Below are 26,591 nucleotides of genomic sequence, written 5' to 3'. Positions count from 1 at the left end.
ACAGTTCATGCCTGGGTCACTATTCAAACGCAGGGTAGACAGTTTAGCGGCTTATATATATATATATGTATATGCAGTATATATAAATATATGTATATGCAGTATACATAAATATATGTATATGCAGTATACTTAAATATATGTATATGCAGTATACATAAATATATGTATATGCAGTATACATAAATATATGTATATGCAGTATATATAAATATATGTATATGCAGTATATATAAATATATGTATATGTAGTATATATAAATCTATGTCTATGCAGTATTTATAAATCTATGTATATACAGTATATATATATAAAAATGTAGATGCGGTATATATAAATATATGTATATGCAGTATATATAAATCTATGTCTATGCAGTATTTATAAATCTATGTATATGCAGTATATATATATAAAAATGTAGATGCGGTATATATAAATATATGTATATGCAGTATATATAAATCTATGTCTATGCAGTATTTATAAATCTATGTATATGCAGTATATATATATAAAAATGTGGATGCGGTACATATAAATATATGTATATGCAGTATATATAAATCTATGTATATGCAGTATATATAAATATAAATATATGTAAATGCAGTATATATAAATATATATATGTATATGTAAATGCAGTATATATAAATATATATATATGTAAATGCAGTATATATAAATATATATAGGTGTATGCAGTATATATAAATATATGTATATGCAGTATATATAAATATATGTATATGCAGTATATATAAATATATGTGTATGCAGTATATGTAAATATATGTAAATGCAGTATGTATAAATATATGTATATGCAGTATTTATAAATATATATATATGTATATGCAGTATATATTAATATATGTAAATGCAGTATATATAAATACATATATACATATATATATATATATATATATATATATATATATATATATATATATATATATATGTATATGCAGTATATATAAATATATATATATATATGTATATGCAGTATATATAAATATATATATATATATATGTATATGCAGTATGTATAAATATTTATATGTATATGCAGTATATATAAATATATATATATATATATGTATATGCAGTATACTGTATATAAATCTATGTATATGCAGTATATATAAATATATGTATATGCAGTATATATAAATATATGTAAATGCAGTATATTTAAGTATATGTATTTACAATATATATAAATACGTATATGTATTTACAGTATATATAAATATATGGATATGCAGTATACTGTATATAAATCTATGTATATGCAGTATATATAAATATATGGATATGCAGTACATATAAATCTATGTGTATGCTGTATATATAAATCTATGTATATGCAGTATATATATGTATGTGTATGTGCAGTATATATAAATATATGTACAGTATTTGCAGTATATATAAATATATGTTTATGCAGTATATATAAATATATGTGTGTATAAATATATGTATAATCATTATTGCTGTGTAATCATTATTGCGTTTGCCCAGTCTCTGGGTGCAAAATACATCACTTTGAGTCATAATATTCAATGAACACCTTTTACCTTTTGACGATTGACAAATCATATCAAAATAATAGCATTTCATAGGTGTAAACGGTGTAACATGAATTAAGTGAACACCCCCTGTGTACTTACTCAGAAGTATTTCACGCCATTGTAATGAATCGTTTGCTGTACTGAGAGACTTGATGTTGATCACGTTTCGTGCAGAACTTATGGACCTCCATAAGCGAGCCCACGAGCAGGGGGTGGGTAATTTGGGGAAAAGGGGGAGAGGGGTGGGGAGAGGAGGTGATGAGAGGAAGTGAGGATGGGTGGGGAGAGGGAGTGAGGGGTGGGGAGAGGAAGTGACGATGGGTGGGGAGAGGAAGTGAGGATGGGTGGGGAGAGGAGGTGAGGATGGGTGGGGAGAGGAAGTGAGGATGGGTGGGGAGAGGGAGTGAGGATGGGTGGGGAGAGGGAGTGAGGATGGGTGGGGAGAGGAAGTGAGGATGGGTGGGGAGAGGGAGTGAGGGGTGGGGAGAGGTAGTGAGGGGTGGGGAGAGGGAGTGAGGGGTGGGGAGAGGGAGTGAGGGGTGGGGAGAGGGAGTGATGGGGTGAGGAGAGGGAATGATGGGGAGGTGGGGAGAGGGAGTGAGGGGTGGGGAGAGGAAGTGAAGGGTGGGGAGAGGAAGTGAGGGGTGGGGAGAGGAGGTGAAGGGTGGGGAGAGGGAGTGAGGGGTGGGGAGAGGGACTGAGCAGGGGGTGGGGAGAGGGAGTGAGGGGTGAGGAGGAGTGGGGAGAGGGAGTGAGTGAGGAGGTGGGGAGGGGAAGTGAGGGGAGGTGGGGAGGGGAGGTGGGGTGAGGGGTGAGGGAGTGAGGGGAGGTGGGGTGAGGAGGGGTGGGGGAGGGAATGAGTGAGGAGGTGGGGAGAGGAAGTGAGGGGAGGTGGAGTGATGGGGGAGGTGGGGAGAGTGAGTGAGGAGGTGGGGGAGAGGGAGTGGGGGGAGGTGGAGTGAGTGAGGAGGTGGGGAGAGGGAGTGAGGAGAGGTGGGGAGAGGGAGTGAGTGAGGAGGTGGGGGAGAGGGAGTGGGGAGAGGTGGAGTGAGTGAGGAGGTGGGGAGATGGAGTGAGGGGCTTTAGGGAGAGGGAGTGAGTGAGGAGGTGTGGAGAGCGGGTGAGGGGAGTGAAGGGGGGTTGGGGAGAGGGAGTGAGGGGAGGTGAATTGCACGATTTGAAAGCTGCAAACGCATCTTCGCATGTTGGCTATTGCATAAAGTTGCGTTCCCATTCGTTCCCCGCGGGTTTAATTTCACACTGGGCTGAAACAAAATGTACCCGGGCTCTGGGGCAGCGGATGGAATGACGGCCGTCTAATAACTGTTATTGTTTGCTCCGTTGTACTTGGCAGGGTGCCCGCCTGCCTGCTCCTAGCGACCTGTCTTGGAGATGCCGTATATTCGGGCTCCTCGGGCACGGCTCACATTCGCCACTCCCCGAGCACGGACGCGGCACGAGGCATCGTCGCACGGGCGCACGGAAGGCCGCACTCCGTGCACTCTGTGCGCACAAACTGCTTGCGAAACTTCGCAACCTTTGCAATGACGTCGAAGCGTTTGCATCAATGGTCAAATTAATGGCTCGGGAAATTTTTCCCTCTAATAAGCTAATTGCAATTACCTACGTGTATCTCCTTAATTATGAGTAATATATACGACACCAAGAAGGTCATTTATATATATATATATATATATATATTAATTTTTTTCTTTTGTTTTGCAGTTTTCTATTCCATTGAACCTTTGTTTAGATACCTGGGTGGAATCTGTTTATAGAAATGTACAGCATCATTTTATCGATCTATGTGAGAATATTTTTGTCGATCTAAACAATAATATTTTTGTAGATCTATCTGATAATATTTTTGTAGATCTTTTTGAGAAAATTTTCATAAACCCATACGACACTTTTTTATATAGATTTACATGACAATACTTTTGTAGATCTACTCAAGAATATATTTCATGCATCTATACGACAATAAATTTTTAGATCTATACGAGAAACATAATCTTTTTGTTGATCTATACGATAATCTTTCCTACATATTTATGCAATAATCTTTTTATCATTATATACGAGTGTGTTCTTTAGGATTTATACAATAATCTTTTTTTATACATCTGTACCAGAATATCTTTCTAGGTCTAATGCTGAGGTTACATATCCACCCCACTCACCCCTCCACCAACCTCCTCCACTCCAAAAGTATTTTTAAAACTACGGAAACATTTTCTGCACTGGAAAATTTGGCATTTAAAGAGTGTGTGATGTAAGAAAACTTGTGCAGCACAAATATACGGCGAATGAACCAGGTTATACGGCCTGGCTCGAGGCGACCACCGCGAATAATATGATTAAATGGAACACGATTGCGCTTAAACTGCACCAGACTGCGCCCATAATTACCAGTCGCAAGAAACGTCTTTGAACCTGTGCAGCGTTTGCGGAAAACACGAGGCCATGCGTGTAGCTCTGTAAGCAGTTTCCCAAATTGCGGATGTATCTTTGCACATATGTACGTGAAATGATGGATATACTATGTATCGTTTGTAAAAGTGCTCCTTGTAATATGACTCAAAGCAAGGACTTTTGAACCAAGAAGGTCGAATGTTTGAAAAAAACAAAAAAACATTAAAACAATAAACTAATGAGCCTCGATCAAACAAACTTACAGCTGACAAAACCGTCCAAGTAACATGCAACCATCAGATATCAGATTTTTAAACTTTCCAAAACGTGTTGCCTTTGTCTTTTATTTCAACTATAATTACACTTTTAGACAAAATTATCAGCAAATGGTAATTCGTGTTTGCGTTATCAACATAATTTCTGCCAAACAACACAAGAATAGCAACACCAAAAAATAATATTTATATATCAAATATATAAAGCTCTTTATAAGCACTGACTCACTGACTGACGGATATTAATGTTCAGTACCTTCCTGGTGTCGGAGAAAGCTGAAATTTGGCGTGCCGACGGACATCGAAGCTAGTACACCGGCAAAAATCACAGCACCATCGGAAAGCATCTGTACATGAAAATGTACGTTAAAAAAACGGAAACATATACGTCAAAAATAAAAATGAAAAAAACAACCTCAATCAATGTCTAGCATTTGAAAATTGTAATTTCTATAACTGTAAACTGTGAAATAAAAATCTCAATGAAAAGCTACATCAAAACCGTAAATGCATCCGTAAAATTCGTTTAATACAGGCATACAGTCACGTGAAAAAGTAAGTACACCCCATGTAAGTTTTGACTTTTTCAACATATTTCATCATACAGCTATTTGATCTTCATTTCAACAATATTGATAGATAAAGATGATATAATATAACAAATATCATGAAACATTTACATTTTGTAGTTCATTGTTTAATTTAAATAAACATGAATGCAAATTTCGCATGTGGAAAAAGTAAGTACACCCTTGGCTCTAATAGGGGTGGTATTGCCCCCTTTGGCAGAAACAACCTCAAGTAGGCGTTTCTTATAACTGTCTACCAGTCTCTGACATCGACTGGGAGAAATTTTTGCCCACTCCTCCATGCAGAATTCTTTCAGCTGTGCGATGTTTGAGGGGTTTATTGCATGCACAGCTCGTTTCAAATCCCCCCACAACATCTCGATGGGATTTAGATCCGGGCTTTGACTTGGCCATTCCAGAACCCTCCATTTCTTTCTTTTCAGCCATTCCTTGGTGGATTTACTGGTATGTTTAGGGTCATTGTCATGTTGCAAGGTCCACCCTCGGTTGAGCTTCAACTTTCCGACAGATGGCCTCACATTATCCTCAAGCACCCTCTGGTACAATGAAGAATTCATAGTGGATTCTATGATGGTGAGCTGCCCAGGCCCCGATTCAGCAAAGCTGCCCCAAACCATAATATTTCCACCACCATGCTTTACAGTTGGTATCAGGTTCTTGTGGTCAAATGCTGTCTTTAGTTTTCGCCAAACATGTCTTCTGGTACTGTGGCCAAATAGCTCTACCTTTGACTCATCTGTACAGAGCACATTGATCCAGAAGTGCTGGTCTTTGCCTAGGTGTTCATTGGCAAACTTTAGTCTTGCCCTGATGTTCTTTCTGGACAGCAAAGGTTTGCTCCTGGCACACCTCCCATGTAGATCAAATTTGTGCAGCCTCTTTCTAATGGTAGACTCGTGCACTTTGACATCAACAGTGGCAAGAGCTACCTGTCGGTCCCGTGATGACATTCTGGGGTTCTTCGAGACTTATTTCAGCATCTTGCGGTCTGCTCTCAGGCTTAATTTGCTGGGGCGACCTGGCCTGTACAAGTTGGCAGTTGTTTGGAATCTTCTCCACTTGTACATGATCTTCCAGACAGTCGAAAGATAGATTTCAAATTGTTTGGAGATCTTTTTAAATCCCTTCCCAGACTCGTAGGCATCTATAACCTTCTTTCTGAAGGCCTCAAAGAGCTCTTTTGATCTTGGCATGGTGACGCCGCACACTTCATCAACAAAGAGCAAACCAAACTAAATGTCTGAGGTTTAAATAGGACAGGTTCCTCCAAGATCCTCTCTCACGATGTTCTAATCATTTGCACCTGAGCTAGTGCACCTGATTCAAATTTTAGGTATTTGAAGTAGTGATAAATGTAGGGGTGTACTTACTTTTTCCACATGCAAAATTTGCATTTATGTTTATTTAAATTATACAATGGACTAAAAAATATAAATGTTTCATGATATTTGTTATATTATATCACTTTTATCTATCAATATTGTTAAAATGAAGATCAAATAGCTGTATGTTGAAATATGTTGAAAAAGTCAAAACTTTACATGGGGTGTACTTACTTTTTCATGTGACTGTATATACATATATACAGTATATGTGTATATATATATATATATATATATATATATATATATATATATATATATATATATATATATATATATATATATATATATAGAATGTATATATATATTGTTGTGAATATGAGAATGGTTTTTTTTTGTTGTTGTTGTAGTGTAAATTGTTGTAAAGATCACCCTTTGTAAATGTCATGATCCTTGTAAATACCTCCGTAGTGTAAAGGTCAAAGGGCGTCTCGGTAGTTATTCCATGAAACACCACATTGCAGGACCCGATAAAGCCCTTGTTCAGTAGCTTCTATCTTATTATGTGTTTTAGAGTAAGGCCTTGTCTTCCATTAGAATGACACTCCATTGCACCGAGTGAAATAAGAGTAGATTCCCTTCATTCCCATTCCCAAAACCTCCATTCCCCCTTTCGTCATTGCCAGGCCTCAATTGCCATTGCCAACTACATCCCCTCCAATTGCCGCCATTGACCACGAGGCAGGGTCGGAGGAGAAGGGCGTGTCTCCACCTCGTCATAGAGGGGAGGAGTGAGCCAGCCCCGAACAACCAACCGAGCACGAGGGGTTTGGTTTGAGAGGGCGGAGGAAGAGCGTTTGGGGGAGGTTCACAAAGGTTGAGGGGCGGGGCCTATATAACCCGCCGCGGGGCGTTCCCCAAGGAGAGATGAGTCCAAGAAATGAGACAAGCAGATGAGTCCAAGAGAGGAGCTGAAAGGCTGAGCTGAGCTGCGTGGTGAGGTGAAAAGAAAAGAGCTGGGTCGTCAGAGCAGGGCTGAGTTGTGAGGTTCCAAAAGCAGAAGATCATCCAGGGAAGCACAAAGCCTGATATTCCTCACCTTGCGCGCCAGCGGCAGCGTCTACAGCAGCAGCAGCAGCAACGCTCGCCAGCCGCTTAGGGGCCTGGACGGCAGTTCAGAGCAGGGCCGTGAAGGAACGGCGGCTGCAGAACGTGCGAATCGTGCTGCCGGACCCAGTGGACTTTCCTCTCCTTCCAGCCAATTCCTATTATCATTCCCCGCGTGAGTCTGTATCTTCGTTTGTTCTGTCCTGGGTATTAAGTAAGCCTGTTAGATAAGTTAATAATTTGCACTGTGTCACCTGAGTCTCATGTCCCTGTATATAATCGTGACTGCTCCTTTTTGCTTACGTGTACATAATAAACCCCGTTACTCTTCTGTACGTCTTCTTCTTCCTCTTTGCATTCGGTCGCTTTAGAGTTTTCCAGATTGAGTATCTGTGGCGCGATACGGCCAACGTTTGGGTGAATCGGGTTTAGTCGGGGAACAACTGTTCGGCCGCGGTTATACCTCTGCTCGGTAAAATAACATCTAATCCGCGGACCGTAACAATATTATGTATATGTAAATTATTTAATGTTATGCAGAATATGAAGGGTTATTGTTGTGGGTGGGGCACTGAAAAGTGTGAAAGTGGCCTCGGTGCCATGTGACCAGAACATTGAAAAAATAGATGTGTTCCCTGTCTGGATTAAGGGCTAGACGCAGAAAAATGACCCTCAAAGCACATCTACAGCCACTTTGCCAGAAAGGACTGGTTTGAAAACATGAAGAAAATACAATCCTGAACACTGTGGTGGAGTCTGCCTCAGCAGAACACGTTTCCACTTTCCAGTAGCCACCTAAACCTAAGAAGCTAATCGAGGAGAATGGATACAGGCCTGCAGCAAGTCTTTAATGCCAGCAAAACAGGCCTGTTCTGGAAAAGGATGCCTTCCTGGACCTTCCTCTCGAAGAAGGAGAAGTCTGCTCTGGGTGATGAGATTGTGAAGGACATGCTAACGCTTGTCCTCTGCGCTAACACCTCTGTTAACTGTATGGTGAAACTGATGCTTTTCTACAGATCACTGAATCCACATGCTCTAAAGGCAAAAAACAAGAAACACCTGCCTGGCTGTTGGAGGTCAAACGGCAAGACGTGGGTTCCTGCCGCTGTATTCAGGGACTGGTTTGACAACTGCTTTGTCCATGATGTGGATTGGTCATGTTCCTCCCACCTAACACCACTTCCCTCCTGCAGCCCATGGACCAAGGTGTAATAGCTACTTTCAAAAGCTGATACCTCCATCCCACTTTTGGGAGCATCCTGGAGGGCATAGGGAATGACTCAACACCAACAGTGATGAAATGTTTGAAACAGTCCCTGATTGAGTCAGGATTTTTTTCACACTAGCCCTACACGGGAATTTATTCCTTTTCATTAAATTATATCGACCGCGTGCACACACCACACACACCACAAAGAAAATTAAAACAAGAGATGGCAGGACTGAGTCAATCTGACAACCTACATGTTAATAAGCACGAGCTGTCTTATCGGGGTCTAAAAAACACTCATGTCAGAGCAGCTGTACACACAAATGCACAACAAGGTTTGTTCAGTGTGGCACATCTGCAAACACTTTGATATCCTAGTTCCACAAAACTCATGGAAACATGAACGAAAAGTAATCATTGAAAACAAGGAAATAACACCCACATTCGACTTAATGATCCCATTGAGCGTGAACATAGAAAATAAAGCATTGCGACCAGATATTGTACTTCGGTACAAAAACGAAAAGCTGGCATTGCTAATTGAGGTGTCACTACCCAGTGATTTTGGCCTAAACAATGCAGAAATCAAGAAAATGACCAAATATCAAAATCTCATGAATCGAGTGACAAGATCTTGGAAGCTGAAGAACACAAAATGGTACCAGTGATAATTGGAGCAACGAGAATGATAATAAAGAAACTCACTGGGATCTTAAAAAACCATCCCTGGAGAATATTATAACAAATAAACTACAATTAGAAGCTGTCCAGGGCTCAGTGACGACCTTGAAAAGAGCCCTCGGAACTAAACTTTGAGAATACAAAAACTTCACAATTTTGTCCAGGAATCGTGATCCCGTAATTAACATGTCGGTGGATATTTCAAGGCCTGGAAGGATTCCATTCCACCTTCTGAAACACACATATGGAGATAAAAATCAACGACACTTGTGGTTTGCCTAGCAGGCATGTAAGACGTCGGCTTACATTGCAGGTGTGCGAAACTCCTGAGGTTATCCCAAAGACTTAACTGCTCAGTGGGCTGATGCTGCATTAGTGATGGGAATTTCTTGGGATCGAGTCCCAGGTTGTCAGGAATTTTTCACGCTAGCCCCATGCAGAAATGTATTCCTGTCTCTTAAATTACACACACACACACACACACACACACACACACACACACACACACACACACACACACACCTATATATATATATATATATATATATATATATATATAACACAGTTTGTGTGTGTGTGTAATGTTACCGATAGACTCCTAAACGGAGAGGCTCACGTACTTGATATTTGGCACAGACATGGCCATTGAGCCTGGGAAGAACATGGCCGACCAAAAAATTTATTTCATAATATTTTTTTACCATATTTTTACCTCAGCGCATTTCAGCGAGGAATATAATACACGGCATCTGACCTGGTCGCAGAGCAGCGCGCTGATTCGCTCAGAGCGATCACGTGATGTTCCAACTTTGCCGCCATAATCTCACAGTTATGCGTTCGCACGTAATTCAGTTTTTTTCACATTTCAGCGAGGAACATTGCCATTCACACCACATAGGTTTTTTTTCTTTCATCTTTAGATCCATATTTTTAGCCATAATGTAGCGAACGTAGCCTAACATAGCGTAGCTAACGTAGCGTTAGCATAACGTAGCGATCCTTGCTCAGGATCTTCGTCGGGTTCGCGAGTGAGTTAGGCAAAACGTAAAAGTGAAAATATATCGAATTATTTATTCATATTTACCTCAGCGCATTTCAGCGAGGAACATTATACACGGAATCTCAGCTGGTCGCAGAGCAGCGCGCTGATTCGCTCAGAGCAATCACGTGATGTTCCAACTTTGCCGCCATAATCTCACAGTTATGCGTTCGCACGAAATTCAGTTTTTTCACATTTCAGCGAGGAACATTGCCATTCACACCACATAGGTTTTTTTTCACTTTCATCTGATATTTGTGATTTATTTCAAACAAACTGTATTTCCCATCTACACGGCCATGTATTCCTATTAACGTTATGTAAAGTACATAAATTGTGTGGATTACATCATTTGTGGATGTGATCAATTGCCAGTAACCATCTATATCCCTCCCCTCCCCTTCCCTCCTCCCCCTCCCTCCCGCTCCCCCTCCCCCTCCCTCCCGCTCCCCCTCCCTTTCCCCCCTCCCCCTCCCCCTACCCTTCCCCCCCTCCCCCTCCCCCTACCCTTCCCCCTCCCTTCCCCCTCCACCCTACCCTCTCCCCTTACCCCCTCCCCTTTCTCCTCCCCTCCCCCTCCCTTTCCCCCATGCCCCTCCCTTTCCACCCTACCCCTTCCTTTCTGCCCTACCCCTTCCCCACCCCCCTCCCCCTCCCCTCCCCCTCCCCTCCCCCTCCCTTTCCCCCATGCTCCTCCCTTTCCCCTCTACCCCTTCCTTTCTGCCCTACCCCTTCCCCTCCCCCTCCCCCTCCCCCCTCCCCCTCCTCCCTCCCCCTCCGCCCCACCCCCCACTCCTCTCCCCCTCCCATCCCTCCCCCTCCCCCTCCCCTCCTCCCTCCCCCTCTGCCCCACCCCCCCACTCCTCTCCCCCTCCCATCCCTCCCCCTCCCCTCCTCTCCTCCCCTCCCCCTCCCCTCCCCCTCCCCTCCCCCTCCCCCTCCCCCTCCCCCTCCCCCCTCCCCTCCCCCCTCCCCCTTCCCCCTCCCCCTCCCCCCTCCCCTCTCCCCTCCCCCTCCCCCCTCTTCTCCCCTCCCACCCTCTCCTCCCCTCCCCCCCGTTCCCCCCCCTCCCCTTCCCCCTTCCCTCCCCTCCCCCACCCGGCAATGCCGGGTACTTCTGCTAGTGTATATATATGGCAAGATAAAAAAAATGAGTTGGTGATCGTCCTTTTTTCTCAAAAGTTCGGGTAGGGAGGGAGGTTTTTATTTTTATTTTTTATTTTTTTTTCCTACTTTCCATTGAGTTTTGTTGACATGGAAAAATATGAAATAAAGACTCCTTTCTCCTCAAAATGATTTAATTTCTTCATTCATCTCACAGATTTACAGACATTGCCCAAATCTCTATGAAACACAGTGTTTGTGTGATTTTGGATGATGTTGAATGTCCTAGCTGAGCTTGGTAGCGAAAGGGCAAGACACCTGTACATGTATATCCACCATGACATCGGAAAAACAGATAAACACCATGCCCGTGGCACCTTGGCACCCAAGTACAAAAAGCATCATCACGGGCAGCATTCATGAGGACACTAAAAACAGTTGGTCGACTATCGGGTTCCATCCTGTGATCCGTGGCCGTGTCTGCAGCCAACACAAATTTGAGAAATGAGCCAAGAGTCTTTGTCACATCAGAAACTTTGCAAGCTGGTGAAACCTTCGTCATGTCGGTTTTACTGGGGCCGGCGAATACTTTGACAAAAGTACCGCGTGTATCGTCAGGCAATGGCTCCCTATCCCCATCATACTTGCCGTCTGAGAACTCTGCATAGAAGTCCGAGATTGTAACATCCAACTCGATATTGCACGCAAACCAGTCCTGCACCGTCTTGGAAGAGCCCTCACGGGCTATTGATGCGATCACAATAGGCATTTCAAGCCGATTCTATCACGAATCGATACAGATTTCAGCGGGAAAAATCTCACACAATAGCCGCCATGAATGGCTAACGTAAAATGGGTGAAGTTGCCTGAGGCACTTGCGACGCTCTGCGCAGCACGCACTGCGCATGCGGTGCAGAACGGCGCCAAATTTGACTGAAAAGATCGTTTTTGAATGATTTTTTTCAAAATAAAAAATAAAAAAAGTTTCGGGTCGGGTATGTTTCGTAGGGTCGGGCGGGGACGATCACCAACTCATTTTTTTTATCTTGCCTATATATATATATGTGTATATATATATATATATATATATATATATATATATATATATATATATATATATATATATATATATATATATATATATATATAGACACACACATATAAGCCAAGGTAGCAGGTCAGTCAGATCCGGCTGCTGCTCCTCATTGGTGACCTGAGTGTCCCAAACTAATGAGGATGGTACGTACTTGTTCTGCCAGGTAGGCAGCAGTTCAGAAGTGAGGTTCCGCTAGGTAGTTTGAATGTGGGATCATTTGGGGGGAGGGGGGTCAGGGGTCAACGTGGTGGAGATGATGCAGAGGAGGAGGTTGGAAGTGTTGTGTGTGCAGGAGACCAGATGGAAAGAAGACAGGGTGAGGAGATTGGTAGAAGGATACAAGCTGTTGCACGCAGGTGGGGATAGAAGGAGTAATGGGGTAGGAAAAATAATATCGGCAGAGATCAGCAAGCAGGTGGAGGAGGGATGGAGAGTTACGGCATGGGTGGTGATACAGTGGCAAATGGTGTGTGTTATGCGTGTATGTGGGCCACAAACGGCAAGGTCCAGGAAGGAGAGCATGAATTTAGGGACGTACTGGAGAGAATGATGGGAATGGTTGAGATGGAGGTGATGCTGTACATTGTGGAGGACTTTAGCGGCGTGTAGGAGGAGCCGGGTGAAGAGGAATGTGTTGGCAAAGAATTTTGTGGAACGAGGAATAGAGAGGATCAATAGCTGGTGGAGCTGATGGCAAAGAATGGGAAAGCCACAGCTGGTTCATTTTTTCCAAAGCAGGAAAGCCACAATATTACCTTTTGGAGTCGACAGAACATAACAGAACTACATTTGGTGGTGGTGTGGCGGACACAAAAGCCCACTGGCGTGGTGACATCATTCCGCGCACCAAGTGGGCGGTGGCCACGCACCAGGGGTAGGCGTGGCCTCATGATATACACCGGGCGCCCAGCCCGGGACAGACAGTGTTACAGTGTAGTCTTACAATAAAGACGTTTATATGTTACCGCTTGTCCGCTTCCTCCTTGCTCACAAGCAGCGCGCGTAACGCCGCGCTTTACTGGTGACCCTCGACGTTGGATCTGCTGGAGCGATCCTTCCACACGCGACGCCATCGCCATGGCCGACTTCGTCAAACTTCCGGAATTTTGGGAGGCTCAGGCCGAAGTCTGGTTCGTCCAGGTCGAAGCCCAATTTCAGCTTCGGCGCCTCACCGGCGATGACACGCGCTATTGCCACGTCGTCGCCTCCCTCGGGCCCGGCACGGCCGCTCGAGTTGTGTCCGTCCTTCGCCACCCACCGAACGGCCACAAGTACGAGGCACTCAAGCGGCTACTCCTAGCCACGTTCGGCCTTACGGACGACGCACGGGCCGACCGCCTCCTGGATCTCCCCGAGCTCGGTGAGACGCGCCCGTCGGTCCGAATGGACCATATGCTGTCACTGTTGGGCGACGAAGCCCCCGGTTCGCTATTCCGGGCGCTTTTCCGGCGCCAACTTCCAGCGCAGGTCCGCCTCGCGTTGGCCGGGACCGAGCTAACGGAACCCCGAGCATTGGCGGCCGAGGCGGACAGGTACTTCGCCGCTTCGGACATGCGGGCGAGCGTCGGCGTGGCCGTCACGGCCCTCGACGCTGATGTTCAGCAGCATGTTCCACAGCATCAGCTTCTACAGCACGCTGATGTTCAGCAGCATGCTGATACGCACCTCGTGAACGCCGCCACGCCCCGCCCACCGCCGCGGCGAAAACCGCCACCGCGGGGAAACCCGCCAACTCCACCGGCCTGGCGGAGCCAGCCGCGCTCCTCCAGCTCCACCACCTGGTGCTGGTTCCATGCCAAGTTCGGCCACGAAGCTCGGCGGTGTCATCCGCCGTGCTCCTTCAACGGGTCGGGAAACGCCCGGGCCGGCGCTCAATAGTGGCGATGAGCGCCGGCCATTCGAACAGCCTGCTGTTCATAACGGACACCTTCTCCAGGCGCCGTTACCTGTGCGACACGGGAGCGCAGGTGAGTGTCATTCCCGCCGGCACGTCAGACAAGCACGCCGCGGGTGGGGGCCCCGCGCTGCTTGCCGCGAACGGGACGCCCATCCGTACGTACGGAAAACGCTGCCTCTCTCTGCGGTTTGGAGGGCAGGTTTTCCGATGGACGTTCGTCACCGCCGATGTGCCCATGGCACTGCTTGGCGCGGACTTCCTGTGCGCTAATGGGCTCCTGGTCGACGTCAAGCGCAGACGGCTTGTCCAGGCCGAGACGTTCAGCTCGCTCGCTTGTGCGTTGCCCAGCTCAACGAGCGGCTTGCCAAGCGGCTTGCCGAACGATTCGGTTCCGGCCACGTTGGTCTGTACGCTTCCGGCAGCGGACGCATTCACCCGCCTCCTCGCCGGCTTCCCGGCCCTCACGCGGCCCACCTTCTCGGCGGGGGCCGTCAAGCACGGGGTGGCCCATCACATCCCCACCGTCGGGCCACCGGTCTACGCCCGGGCACGCCGCCTCGAGCCGACGAAGCTGGCGGTGGCAAAAGCGGAGTTCGCTACCCTGGAGCGACTCGGCATCGTTCGGCGCTCAGAGAGCGCTTGGGCGTCGCCGCTGCACATCGTGCCGAAGCCCGGCGGGGGATGGCGACCGTGCGGGGACTATCGCCGTCTCAATGACGCCACGACTCCCGACCGCTACCCCGTCCCCCACATTCAGGACTTTTCCGCCCGTTTGGCGGGCAGGTCCTTCTTCTCGAAGGTGGATCTCATACGCGGCTACCATCAGGTCCCCGTCAGGCCGGAGGACGTCCCGAAGACGGCGGTCATCACGCCATTCGGACTCTTCGAGTTCTTGCGCATGCCCTTCGGTCTGAAGAATGCGGCTCAGGCGTTCCAGCGACTGATGGACAGCGTCCTGCGCGACTTGGATTTTGTCTACGTTTACCTGGACGATATCCTCGTCGCCAGCGCGTCCCGCGAAGAGCACCTACGCCACCTCCGCACGCTCTTCGAACGCCTGGGCCAGCATGGCCTGATTGTGAACCCCGCAAAGTGCCGGTTCGGCGCCGCCACAATCGATTTTCTGGGGCACCGTGTCACCAGGCACGGAGCCGTCCCCCTACCGGCCAAGGTGGAGGCGGTGAAGGGGTTTCCGCGCCCCCGCACGATCAGAGGGCTGCAGGAGTTCCTGGGCATGGTGAACTTTTACCATCGGTTCCTGCCCCGTATCGCCCAGCTCCTGCGCCCCCTGCACGAAGCTCTCCGAGGTAAGCCGGGCAAAGGCGACGTTACCTGGACCGAGCAGATGGACACGGCGTTCACGGGCGCGAAGCTCGCCTTGGCTAACGCCACCATGCTCACGCACCCGGCGCCCGATGCACCGATCGCCCTCACCACCGATGCCTCGGACTACGCGGTGGGCGCAGTGCATGAGCAATGGGTGCGTGGAGCTTGGCAACCGCTGGCGTTCTTTAGCCGGCAGCTTCGCCCGCCCGAACGCCGTTACAGTACCTTCGACCGCGAGTTGCTCGGACTTCACTTGGCGGTCAGGCACTTCCGCCATCTGCTCGAGGGCCGGGCGTTCACTGCCTTCGTCGACCACAAGCCGCTGATCTTTGCGATGGGCAAAGTCACCGAGCCGTGGTCGGCCCGGCAGCAGCGTCACCTCTCGGCCGTGTCCGAGTACACGACGGACATCCAGCACGTCGCGGGGAAGGACAACCCGGTGGCGGATTGCCTTTCCCGGGCCGTCGCCCACGCAGTCCACCTCGGCATCGACTATGCCCGGATTGCAGCGGACCAGGCCGCTGACCCCGACGTCCAGGCCTTGCGGACCGCCGTCACGGGCCTCCGCGTCACCGAGGTGCCGTTTGACGGCGTGGGCGCGGCCCTCTTGTGCGACGTCTCCCTCGGGCGTCCTCGCCCCATCGTGCCCGCGGGCTGGCAGCGCCAGGTGTTTGACGCCATCCACGGCCTGTCCCACCCGGGCGCGAGGGCCTCCCAAAGGCTGATCGCCGACAAGTTCGTCTGGCATGGCCTCCGGAAGGCCGTCCGCGGCTGGGCCAGGACGTGCCTCGCGTGCCAGCGCGCCAAGGTGCACCGGCACACCCAGGCCCCGTTGGCCCCGTTCACGGTGCCGGAACGCCGGTTTGACCACGTCCACGTGGACCTGGTGGGACCTCTGCCCCCCTCGCGGGGTTTCACCTACGTCCTCACCATGGTGGACCGCACCACCCGGTGGCCGGAGGCCGTGCCCTTGGCGTCGACAACGGCGGCCGATGTCGCGCAGGCTTTCATCGCCACCTGGGTCGCCCGGTTCGGCGCCCCCTCAGACATCTCATCCGACCGCGGCCCCCAGTTCACCTCGGAGCTCTGGGGGGCGGTTGCGCAGGGGCTCGGGGTCCGGCTGCACCGAACCACGGCCTACCATCCCCAGGCTAACGGCCTGTGTGAGCGATTTCACCGCTCATTGAAGGCCGCGCTCCGGGCCACCCTCCGCGACGGCGGCTGGGTCGACAGGCTCCCCTGGGTCCTGCTGGGCCTCCGGACGGCGCCCAAGGAGGACCTGCGCGCATCCGCGGCGGAATTGGTCTTCGGGCAACCGCTGCGGGTGCCGGGCGAGTTCCTCCCCGACTCCACGGCACCATGGTCCGCGGCACAGCAGCGCTCCGCTCTACAAGAGACCGCCCAGAGGTTCGCCCCGGTGCCAACGGCATGCCACGGGCACCCACCGACGCACGTCGCCCCGGAGCTTCGCACGGCGGAGTACGTCTTCGTCCGCCACGATGCCCATCGGACACCACTGCGGCCCCCGTACGACGGGCCTTTCCGCGTGCTGGAGACCGGGGCGAAGCACTTCACCCTGGACATCGGCGGTACTCCTGACCGCGTTTCGGTAGACTGCCTCAAGCCGGCCCACCTCGATGTGGACCATCCACCGCCAGTGGCCCGACCCCCACGTCGGGGCCGCCCTCCTGCGGGCGGACCCCCGGCACCGCCCAGCCCCGCCGCCACGCCGCCCCCCGGTCCTGCACCCATCCCCAGGGGCAGCCAGGGGCATCCCACCTGGCATCCCTGCACCCCGGACGCCGCCGATCGCCAGGGGGCGCTTCGGCCGGGTCATTCGTCTGCCCCGCAAACTGGCCCTCCAGGTGCGCGGGAATTCTGGGGGGGCGCGTGTGGCGGACACAAAAGCCCACTGGCGTGGTGACATCATTCCGCGCACCAAGTGGGCGGTGGCCACGCACCAGGGGTAGGCGTGGCCTCATGATATACACCGGGCGCCCAGCCCGGGACAGACAGTGTTACAGTGTAGTCTTACAATAAAGACGTTTATATGTTACCGCTTGTCCGCTTCCTCCTTGCTCACAAGCAGCGCGCGTAACGCCGCGCTTTAGTGGTAAGGAAGCGACAGCTATGGAGTGTTAATGATTGCAAGGCAGTGGTGGGAGAGCATGCTATCATCAAGCACAAGCCTTTGGTGTTTGTGCTGAGGATGAAGAAAAGGAGGGAGGTTAAGAGCAGGGATTGGAGGGTTCTTAGGTGGGGGAAGTGTAGGGGAAACATCGCCGTAGATTAGAAGGAGACGGCGAGGGCCAGGTATGAGCAACTTAGTGTAAAAGCAGAAAGTTTGGAGGAGTGGAAGAAGTATGGAGAGGCATTTAGGGGAATTACAGAACTGTTGTGTGGAAGGACGTCAGGAAAGTGTGCATCATTGATGGAGAGAAACCAGATATGGTGGACGGAGGAAGTAGTGAAGGCAGTTAGTTGGTGCAAAGAAGTAGGTTTGGAAGCGGATGGAGAAGATCAAGAATAGACGGAGGCAGCCGGATGCGTGGTTGCTGCAGCTCTATGAGTAGAATAAGAAGGCAGCAAGTAGAGCTGTGGATAAGGCGACAAATGATATGGAAGATGAGGTGTACAACAACTTGAAGAGGATGGTTGGAGGGAGATGATCTTTCAATTGGCTCGTGGAAGGAATGAGGATAGTAATTACATGAAAGTGGGGGGTGGGGGTGATTAAAGATGGTGACAGAGAGGGGGGCAGGGTGCCAGGCATTGATGAGGTGCCTGCAGAGATGATAATTGCAGCGAGAGAAGTCGGAGTCAGGTGAAGAGGTTGTTGAATATATGTATGAGAGATGGGTCAATTCTGGAGGAGTTGAGGACAGGGTTAATTGTGCCAATATGGAGGGGGAAGGGGGATATTCAAGATCCAGGGAAGTACAGGGACATTACACTCCTTCGTCACGAAGGTGCTGGAGAGGGTTCTGGATGGGAGGATAAGGAAGAGTGTACAGAAGGAGATTGGAGAAGAGCAGTAGGAGTTTAGAAAGGGTAGGGGAACAGCGGATGGGATGTTTGTGCTGAGGCAGCTGGTGGAGAACAGGTTGGGGGTGCAAGGTGAAACAGCATTGGGATTTGTGAATCTGGAGAAGGCCTACAACACTGTCTCGAGAGAGAGGTGGTGATGGCAACATTGAGATAAATTGGAATGCCAGAAGCAGAGGTTGGGTTGGAGGAAGGGATTTACAAGAGAATGAAGGGATTTACAAGACAATTAAGGGAAGAGTTTTGGTTGGTCCTGGGATGTCGGAGAAATTGTCGGTTTGAACTGACAAAAGTTGTCAGTTTTTGAACATGAACATCGGTTTGAGACAGGGAGGTGCTCTCAGCCCACTTCTGTTTATCATGGTGATGGAGTTGGTAAGCAGGAAGGTAAACATGAAAGATTATGGGGAAGACATAATATACGGATTATCTGGTTTTTGTGGTGGTGAGTGGGCAGGAGATGCAGGAAGTACTGGGGGAGTGGAAGGAGGCATTTGAGAAACATGGGCTGAAAATGAGTATGGAGAAGATGGAGGTGATATGGGTTGGGCAGCAGAAAAATTAATGAATATCAGGTTAGAGGGGAAGGAGATCAGACAAGGAAATCGGTCTATGTATCTGGGGGGAACAGTGACTGGGGATGGGAAGGCAGAGGCAGAGGAGCGGAGGAAGATTCATGTGAGTGTCAATGCGTGGAGCAGGGTGGAAGGTGTAATTGCAGACAGAAAGAATTCAAGGAGATAGAATGGAAAGGTTCTGATGTCATGCGTAATGCCGGCCTACCTTTACGGTCTGGAGACGGTGGCACGGAAAGAGAGCCGACAACAGAAGTTGCAGGTTTGTGAGAACAACTGGGTCAGGAGGATTGTGGGAGTGAAGAGGGTGGATAGAAGGAGAATGGATGAACTGAGGAAGGAGATTGGTGTGCAGATGAGCTTGACGGAGAAATTGGTGAAATGCCGGCTGAGATGGGCTGGACATTGGGCCAAATCTATCTTCACTGATGTCCTAAGCAGGGATCTGGTTACTCCACCTTCTGTGATATTGCCGGGAACCACTGGATTGGTGATGGCTATAGGTAAACCACATGATGTGACTATGTTTGGTGGCTATGCGAATGTGTTTGTGAAGTCTGTACTGAATATGGGTGCAGGATGCACCCCAATTAATGTCACATATGATCATTACCAACGGCATTCCATCAAAGATGTTACCAGGAAGAAACGAAGCAAGGGCTCTCGACCAATATGACGTGTCATGACAGATTCCTCCGTTCCATTACGCAGTATAACTGGTCAAGCTTGATCTCGTTAGATGAGAACAAACATTACCTATCAGGGATACCAACCAAACAGCTAGTGCTACATCCTCCTGAGAACAAGATCGTTGTAGTGGCTGGAGGTCTCTGAGATATTACTGGTGTTAAGTCATCTGATCCAGAACTGGATGTGTCTGCACTGCAAGCAAACCATAACGAGGCAGATACGTGTTTGGTGCTACGCTTTATAAACATTGAGGTAGACTATATTGTGGTATCGTTCCGCGATAATAGCACACTATAGCCAAATGAATTGTACCCAGCTATGGATGAAGTCGGGTAGATCCAAGTACATTACTGGGTCCTCTCTCAAGGAGGTTGGTGGCAGGATTTGCACTCCGGCCGCCGTAAAAACGCCTCATTCCGTAGCACATACAGTGGTGTGTGTCAGGGTGGTGCTGATGAGTCGTCCAAGGACGCAGCGACGTGCTGATCCAGCGTACGCTCCCATATATATATATATATACACACACATCCAAGAAGCCAAGGTACATTCCAATTTATGAAGTTCACCAGAGGCTACCTAAATAGGTTTTTGACACATTGCTGGCACCATCATCACTGGCTGTGACAGTGTATCGCAACTGTTGGGACACAGCAAGAAGACAGCCTGGAAGGTATACCAGGAACAGCATCAACTGTTACATGGTCTAGGCAAGGGGAAGTTAACACCTGTTACTACCTCAGTTGCTGAAACATTCATATGCTGAGTTTATGGTGTCACTGATTATTATTATTTTTGTATACAAGATCGAGGCTCGTGTAAGAGCTAAAATTAATCGCACAAAAAAACGGACACATAAAAAAACATATATCAAAGGGAGCGGGAGACAAGATGGGGACAGAGAGGGAAGCACACGAGTACAACAGTGGAGAACAGGGACATCGGGAGATCTGTGGGAGGGAGAGGGCTTGGGGGGAGGAGGCGTGGGAAGGGGGGGGGGGGGGAGAAGTATACAACACACGGACACTGATAGAAATTCCAGGAAAGAAGTTGGTATTTCAAAAAAAGTGGATCTGGGGTGAAATTAATGGGGGTAGAAAAGATGAAGGTTTTGGATGGGGGAAGATAAGAGATGGTGGAGAACAGCTGTTTTAAAGACCTGGAGGGGGGAGTGGGATTGAAGAGAGTTAGGTAGTTTGTTCCAGAGGTGTGAGAAAAGAGGAATAAAAGAGTGAAGGTGAGCAGAGAGTCTTGATTTTGGCAGTTTCACCAGGAGAGGTTTGCTGGCATATCTTGTGCGACCTGTAGGAATATTTGGGGAACAGTGCGCAGACAGAGCTTGGGGAGCTAGGCCGGAGATGAGTCGGTAGAAGACAGAAAGTTCACCAACCTGCCTGCGATGAGTGAGTGAAAGGCCCTCATAGTTAGCTTAATCGCGAGAGATTCCAATGATTCTGAAAGCTTTGGTTTCAACCGCGTGAAGCCGAACTAGGTGTGAGGCAGGAGCACCAGCACAGAGGGGAGAGCAGTGTTCCATTGAGCTGCAGATGAAAGCCTTGTATGTGGTGAGGAGCTCAGGTGTGCCAAGGAAGGACTTCGCACGACGGAGAATGCCCAGTCGGCGACTGGCTTTGGAGGCCAACTTGGAAATGTGGTTTTCCCAGGAAAGATCAGGGCAGATTGTGAGACCCAAAAGCCTGAGTGACAGAACTTCTTGGAGAGGATTATTCAGAAAGTAGATGGGAGGGTTGTCCAGTCGGTCTTTTCGGAGAGGCAAAGTGAGAGTGTGAGATTGGTCATGATTGAAAGACATGTTCCACTTGTTTGACCAGTCTGTGATTTTGTCCAGGTCTGCAGAGAGTGAGGAGGCTGCAGACTGCCGAACTGAGGGATGAGGAATGGAGCGACAGAGAGTAGAGTCATCAGCAAAGAAAAAGAGAGGATTTTCAAGAGAGTCAGAGAGATCATTGATGAAGACCAGAAAAAGGACAGGGCCCAGAACACTGCCTTGGGGAACTCCAGCCTGAACAGGAATGGGAGATGAGAGAAATCCATTCAGCGCCACATGTTGATTACAACCAGAGAGGAAGTCTGCAAGCCATGCGTGGAGATTTCCATGGACACCATAGGAGGAGAGTTTGGTGAGCAGAGCGGGGTGCCAGACCATATCGAAGGCACATGATATGTCAAGGGTGACAGCTCTGATTTCCTGTTTGGCATTGAGGACCTCCATCCATTGTTGAGACAGCAAAAGCAACATGTCCAGAGTATAATGACCTGGTCTGAATCGAAATTGATGATCAGAGATCGCTGTGTTGATGTTCATAAATAGCTTATCATGCGTTTTTGGTGGGAGCACCGGCCCCTACCAATACCAGAAATAAAAAATATTATAAACCACAAACATGTAATGGATATGATTACCGTTTGAAAGAGTTGCTACTGCTGTTCAACATGAAACTGAAAATGAGGAAACCCGGGGTGTGTTCATCTACCAAGCAGCTAGCCAAGCCAGCCATTCCTTATCAATGGTTTTGGATGGAGTGCTTGCTCGAATGCATAAGCCACTTGGTGAGCGCTCTACAATAAAAATTGGTCACTAATCACCCCCCCCCCCCCCCCCCCTCCTTCCACATGTTCTTGAGGCCTGACCATAGAGCTACTGTAATCGATATATCCTAGAGAGGAATGACACTTCCCGCCACCCCGGTGAGGAACGGGTGTACTACCTTATTGAAAAAGGAACCAGACTATTATCTCCATATGCGGATTTTAGCAGATGGCACAAAGCCCTCCAAGGTCTCAAGTATTCACCTCCGTGTGTGTGTGTGTGTGTGTGTGTGTGTGTGTGTGTGTGTGTGTGTGTGTGTGTGTGTGTCCCTTAATGCTGTAATGTACTAAATGGTGGTATAACTGAATATTTGAATGTTCAGGTGTCTTTGTGGAAGGTTCAGATGTCTGTTTTGTATACAATTCCCTTGCCAAGTAAAATGCCAATCAGCAAGAGTTATCTTGGCATAACTTAAATAAAAACATGAGCCCTTGATGGAGGTAATGTTCCTCGTTCTCTCTTCTTCAGATCTTATCTTTGTTAATTTACATTCAGAAGGCAAATCGAATGTATCATTGTCATTCAGTATTAATAATAATAAACCATAAAATAATGTTAAAATACATCCCATTGAGTTATTACAAAATTGAATTGGACAGGTAAGATCTTGTTTCTTGGAAATAATGAATGTTAAATTGTTCATCATTTTTATAAGTTATTGCTCCAAAAAGGATAAATATCGCAGTCCGAAGGCTATAATTTGAACCCTGAGTTTTTGTGTCATAAACATTGGGGCTAAGTGTTAAATCTTCTTCTTCTCTACTGAACCGGTCTATATGGAGCCTCATGGTTTGTTCACGCCGCTCTGATAATGAGTATTTCCTGCCAGTGTCTACCGACATTTGTTGCTTGGTGCTGGTCTGTAACAAGCTGAATACTACATACCAGTCTAACGAGCCTGGCTATACTACTTTCTGGTCTGTAATGAGCCTGGTTACTCCATACCGTTGTCTAATAAGCTTGGTTTCTCTGTGCCGATGCGTAACGAGTCTGATTAACCCTTGCCAGCTAGCAACGAGCCTAGTTACTCCATGTGGGCACTTAACAAGCCTGGTTAATCCACTCGAATGCGCAAAAAAACCTATAGTTACTCCATGCCAATACGTAACGAGCAGCGTAGTTACCCCATGGCAAAGTCTCGCTATAATGAGAGCAGCTCATCCTTTAGGCTGATCCACGCTGGACCTCGTCGCTGATGCTGCCAATGAGGGTGCATGAGCTTCTCTTGTTTGTCAATCAAGCACAACACCTTGTTCTTTCACTATCATTATTAACAGATGAAGTTGTTCAGTGAAGACCTCGAAGGAGGCTATCGTTCATCAATTTCTGACTGGGATCGTTTAAACCCGAACAGCTTTGACCTGGTACCCGCCGAAGGGTGTAAGGCACATCATGAGCACATCACAAACACTTAGTGTCTCACTCCCTAGCGCCTCCCCCATGTCGATCTCTTCCACAGGTCGTGTAGATCTGACTGCTCTCCTGGACTGTAAGGTTCGGTTTCATGATCCATGCAATGAGGTCTTGCACCAGTAAAACCCCAGCGAACGTCAACGCCTGGACCCAAACTAAGCACAAAAGCTCTCACACCGAGTGGACACCAGCGCTTTGTCTCAACTTGCAGGCATTTTGGGCTGTGCTTGCCTGCTGCCCAAACAGCCATTCTTTGTCCGCCGCAAACAGAGAGCCTCAGACAGGGGCGAGCGCTGGAGGTCAGCTCGCGGCAGCCCGGGGTGATAGGTCGCCTTGTTTATTTCGTTGGCATTTGGGTTGCTCGGCCAGGGCGGCTCTGAGCCGGGGCTGCCGATCCGGACATGCCCGCCCCAGGGGCAACTTCCAGCTACGTCTTCCGTCAGGGCATCCAGCAGCTGTCAAACTCTTTGAGTGACTCTTCCATATCAATGTGGAAAGCGCCAAATTGCCTCCTGTCTAGCTATAAATTAGCGGGCAGGTTGTAGTTACTGGCATCAGGTGCGTCGGCATCTTATATAAAGTGGAACGCTCAGACATTATGTGGTCATTTGTGCGATTCTCCAAAGTAAACTATGTCGTTTACAAGGGAAGGAAGAGTCTGACTTCTTAATTGATGCAATGGCGCTTTTGGTTCCAAAAAGAAACTGCCTTCTAGTGCATTGTAAATAGGTGGCGTTGCATCTCAGACAGGTAGGCTCTCCCTTCTGGTCTCGCTCGCTCATGGACCTTAAAGAGGAGACCCCTTTGGACCAAATAACAAATTGTCTGCGTCTATGGATACATCATCGGGGGAGTAATGAGGATGTGTGGGTGGAGGAGAGGAAGGGAGGGAAATGGAGAGGAGCATACCATCAGTGGCTTATCCCTGCCTTATTAAAGAGACAACTAACAGACAAAGTGTACTTTTTTTTTGGAGTGAGTGGTACATTCCCAAAGTTGGACTCGAGGGGGGGAGGGAAGGGAATGGGTCACAATTGGGGAAAGAAAGGAGGGCAGGGGCATGCAGGAGGAAAGGGGAGGCAGTGGTAAGGATGTTGTGAGGAGGGAATAGTAAAAAGGGAAGGAGGCGAGATGCAGAGGGCAGATGTTTCGGGAAAAGTGTTGCGGGGGGAAGGCAGTGGGGGAGATGTGATGCGAGTCAAGAATATTTCAACTTTGAGTACATCATAAATAGACGAGTCTGGAATCGTGCTCAGATATTCATTGGCTAACTGAACGCAGCCAAGACTCCCAATTTCATACTAGTTAGGAGCACCCGAATGCACACACGGAACAAGCTATAAACAAGTATGGCAGAAACGGCGAATCGTTTAAATTAAACGTTCCCGATGATGCGAACATGTTATTGACGCAGCACGAGCGGGGCAGCGGCTTCTATAGTCTCACCGCCATTTACACCCACCGAACGCATCGTTATAACAAAGGGCATGTTTAAACCGACTCACACTGAGATAAGAAAACGCGTTTCACTTGGTGCTCGATCTGCGGCCTGATTGCCCTTTTTAACTGAGTAATTAAACCTACCGAGGCCAAGCTGATTGACACCTGAATCAGCATTCTTGGCGTCTCGCAGACAAGCTCGCGCTCTTGCCCGTTTTGTTTTTTAAGCGCTCATCAGTCACGCGACCTTTTGTCTCGTGACGGCGTGTCACTGGCCAAGTGCTCGGGAATGAAGCTTTGTTGGTATGGGAGAGACGCATCACTTTGTGATTCCGAAGGCAGAGCATGTGAAAGCAGCTTCTGTCTCTGAGCAGACATCGTTTTTACCTCCGACACCAAAGGTGGATGGACGTTATGTTTTCACCCCTGTCTGTCCGTTTGTCTGTCCGTTTGTTTGTTTGTGAACAAAATATCTCAAAAAGTTGTGGACGGATTCGGACGAAATTTGGCAGCGATGTCCCGTATGTGTCAAGGACGAAATGATTCGATTTTGGTGAAGATCCGGATTCGGATCCGGCTGCTAGAATTTTTAAAGCGATTTTTCACCATTGGGAGATAGGGACTAAAACGATACATAGCAGGATATCTCAAAAAGTTGTTGACGGATTTGGACAAAACTTGGTGGACCGTTTGGGTGTCTGACAAGGACGATTCGATTCAATTTTGGTGAAGATCTGAATTTGGATTCGGATATGAGAATTATTTACCTTTTTAAGTGATTCTTCACCATTGGGAGAAAGGGCCAAAAACGACACGTAGCAGGATATATCAAAAAGTTATGGACGGATTTGGATGAAACTTGTTGGACAGATTATGTGTGTGACAAGGAAGAAACGATTCAATTTTGGTCAAGATTCGGATCCGGATCCAGCTTATAGAATTTTCTAAGTGATTCTTCACCATTGAGTGATATGGCCAACCAGGTGGAGGTATGCTCTCTAATGAGTGCTGTTCTAGTCTATTTATTTTTAAGCAGGGGCTACCTTTTTACTGGTATGCAGCCTGTGGCTGATTGGCTGAATCATTTTCTGGGGGTGTGGGTGTACCTGCCGATGCAATGCCCCCTTACCTGCTATCCAGTACTCATTTTGCCGACCTTGGAAGGACGGCAGGCTCA

The 26,591-nt window shown here is 48.1% G+C and overlaps 1 protein-coding gene across 1 annotated transcript in view; it reads right to left on the bottom strand.

Annotated features, from left to right (window-relative positions):
- The window catches only part of LOC137413504 (COUP transcription factor 1), a 53,010-nt gene extending 27,390 nt beyond the window's left edge, over nt 1-25,620 (bottom strand). The window contains exons 1-2 of the mRNA XM_068098923.2: nt 25,559-25,620; nt 4,528-4,618 (exon numbers count right to left, since the gene is read on the bottom strand). Of these exons, the coding sequence (XP_067955024.1) occupies nt 4,528-4,618; nt 25,559-25,591 (124 nt within the window). The 5' untranslated portion in view covers nt 25,592-25,620. The remainder of the gene's footprint in view (nt 1-4,527; nt 4,619-25,558) is intronic.
- Nucleotides 25,621-26,591: the final 971 nt, after the last annotated feature.

This window comes from Myxine glutinosa, chromosome 2 (genome assembly GCF_964187855.1).
Source record: "Myxine glutinosa chromosome 2, kmMyxGlut1.1, whole genome shotgun sequence".
Classification (NCBI taxonomy): domain Eukaryota; kingdom Metazoa; phylum Chordata; class Myxini; order Myxiniformes; family Myxinidae; genus Myxine; species Myxine glutinosa.
The sequence above is the reverse complement of the archived record's forward strand: the minus strand, read 5'-3'. Positions and strand labels throughout refer to the sequence as shown.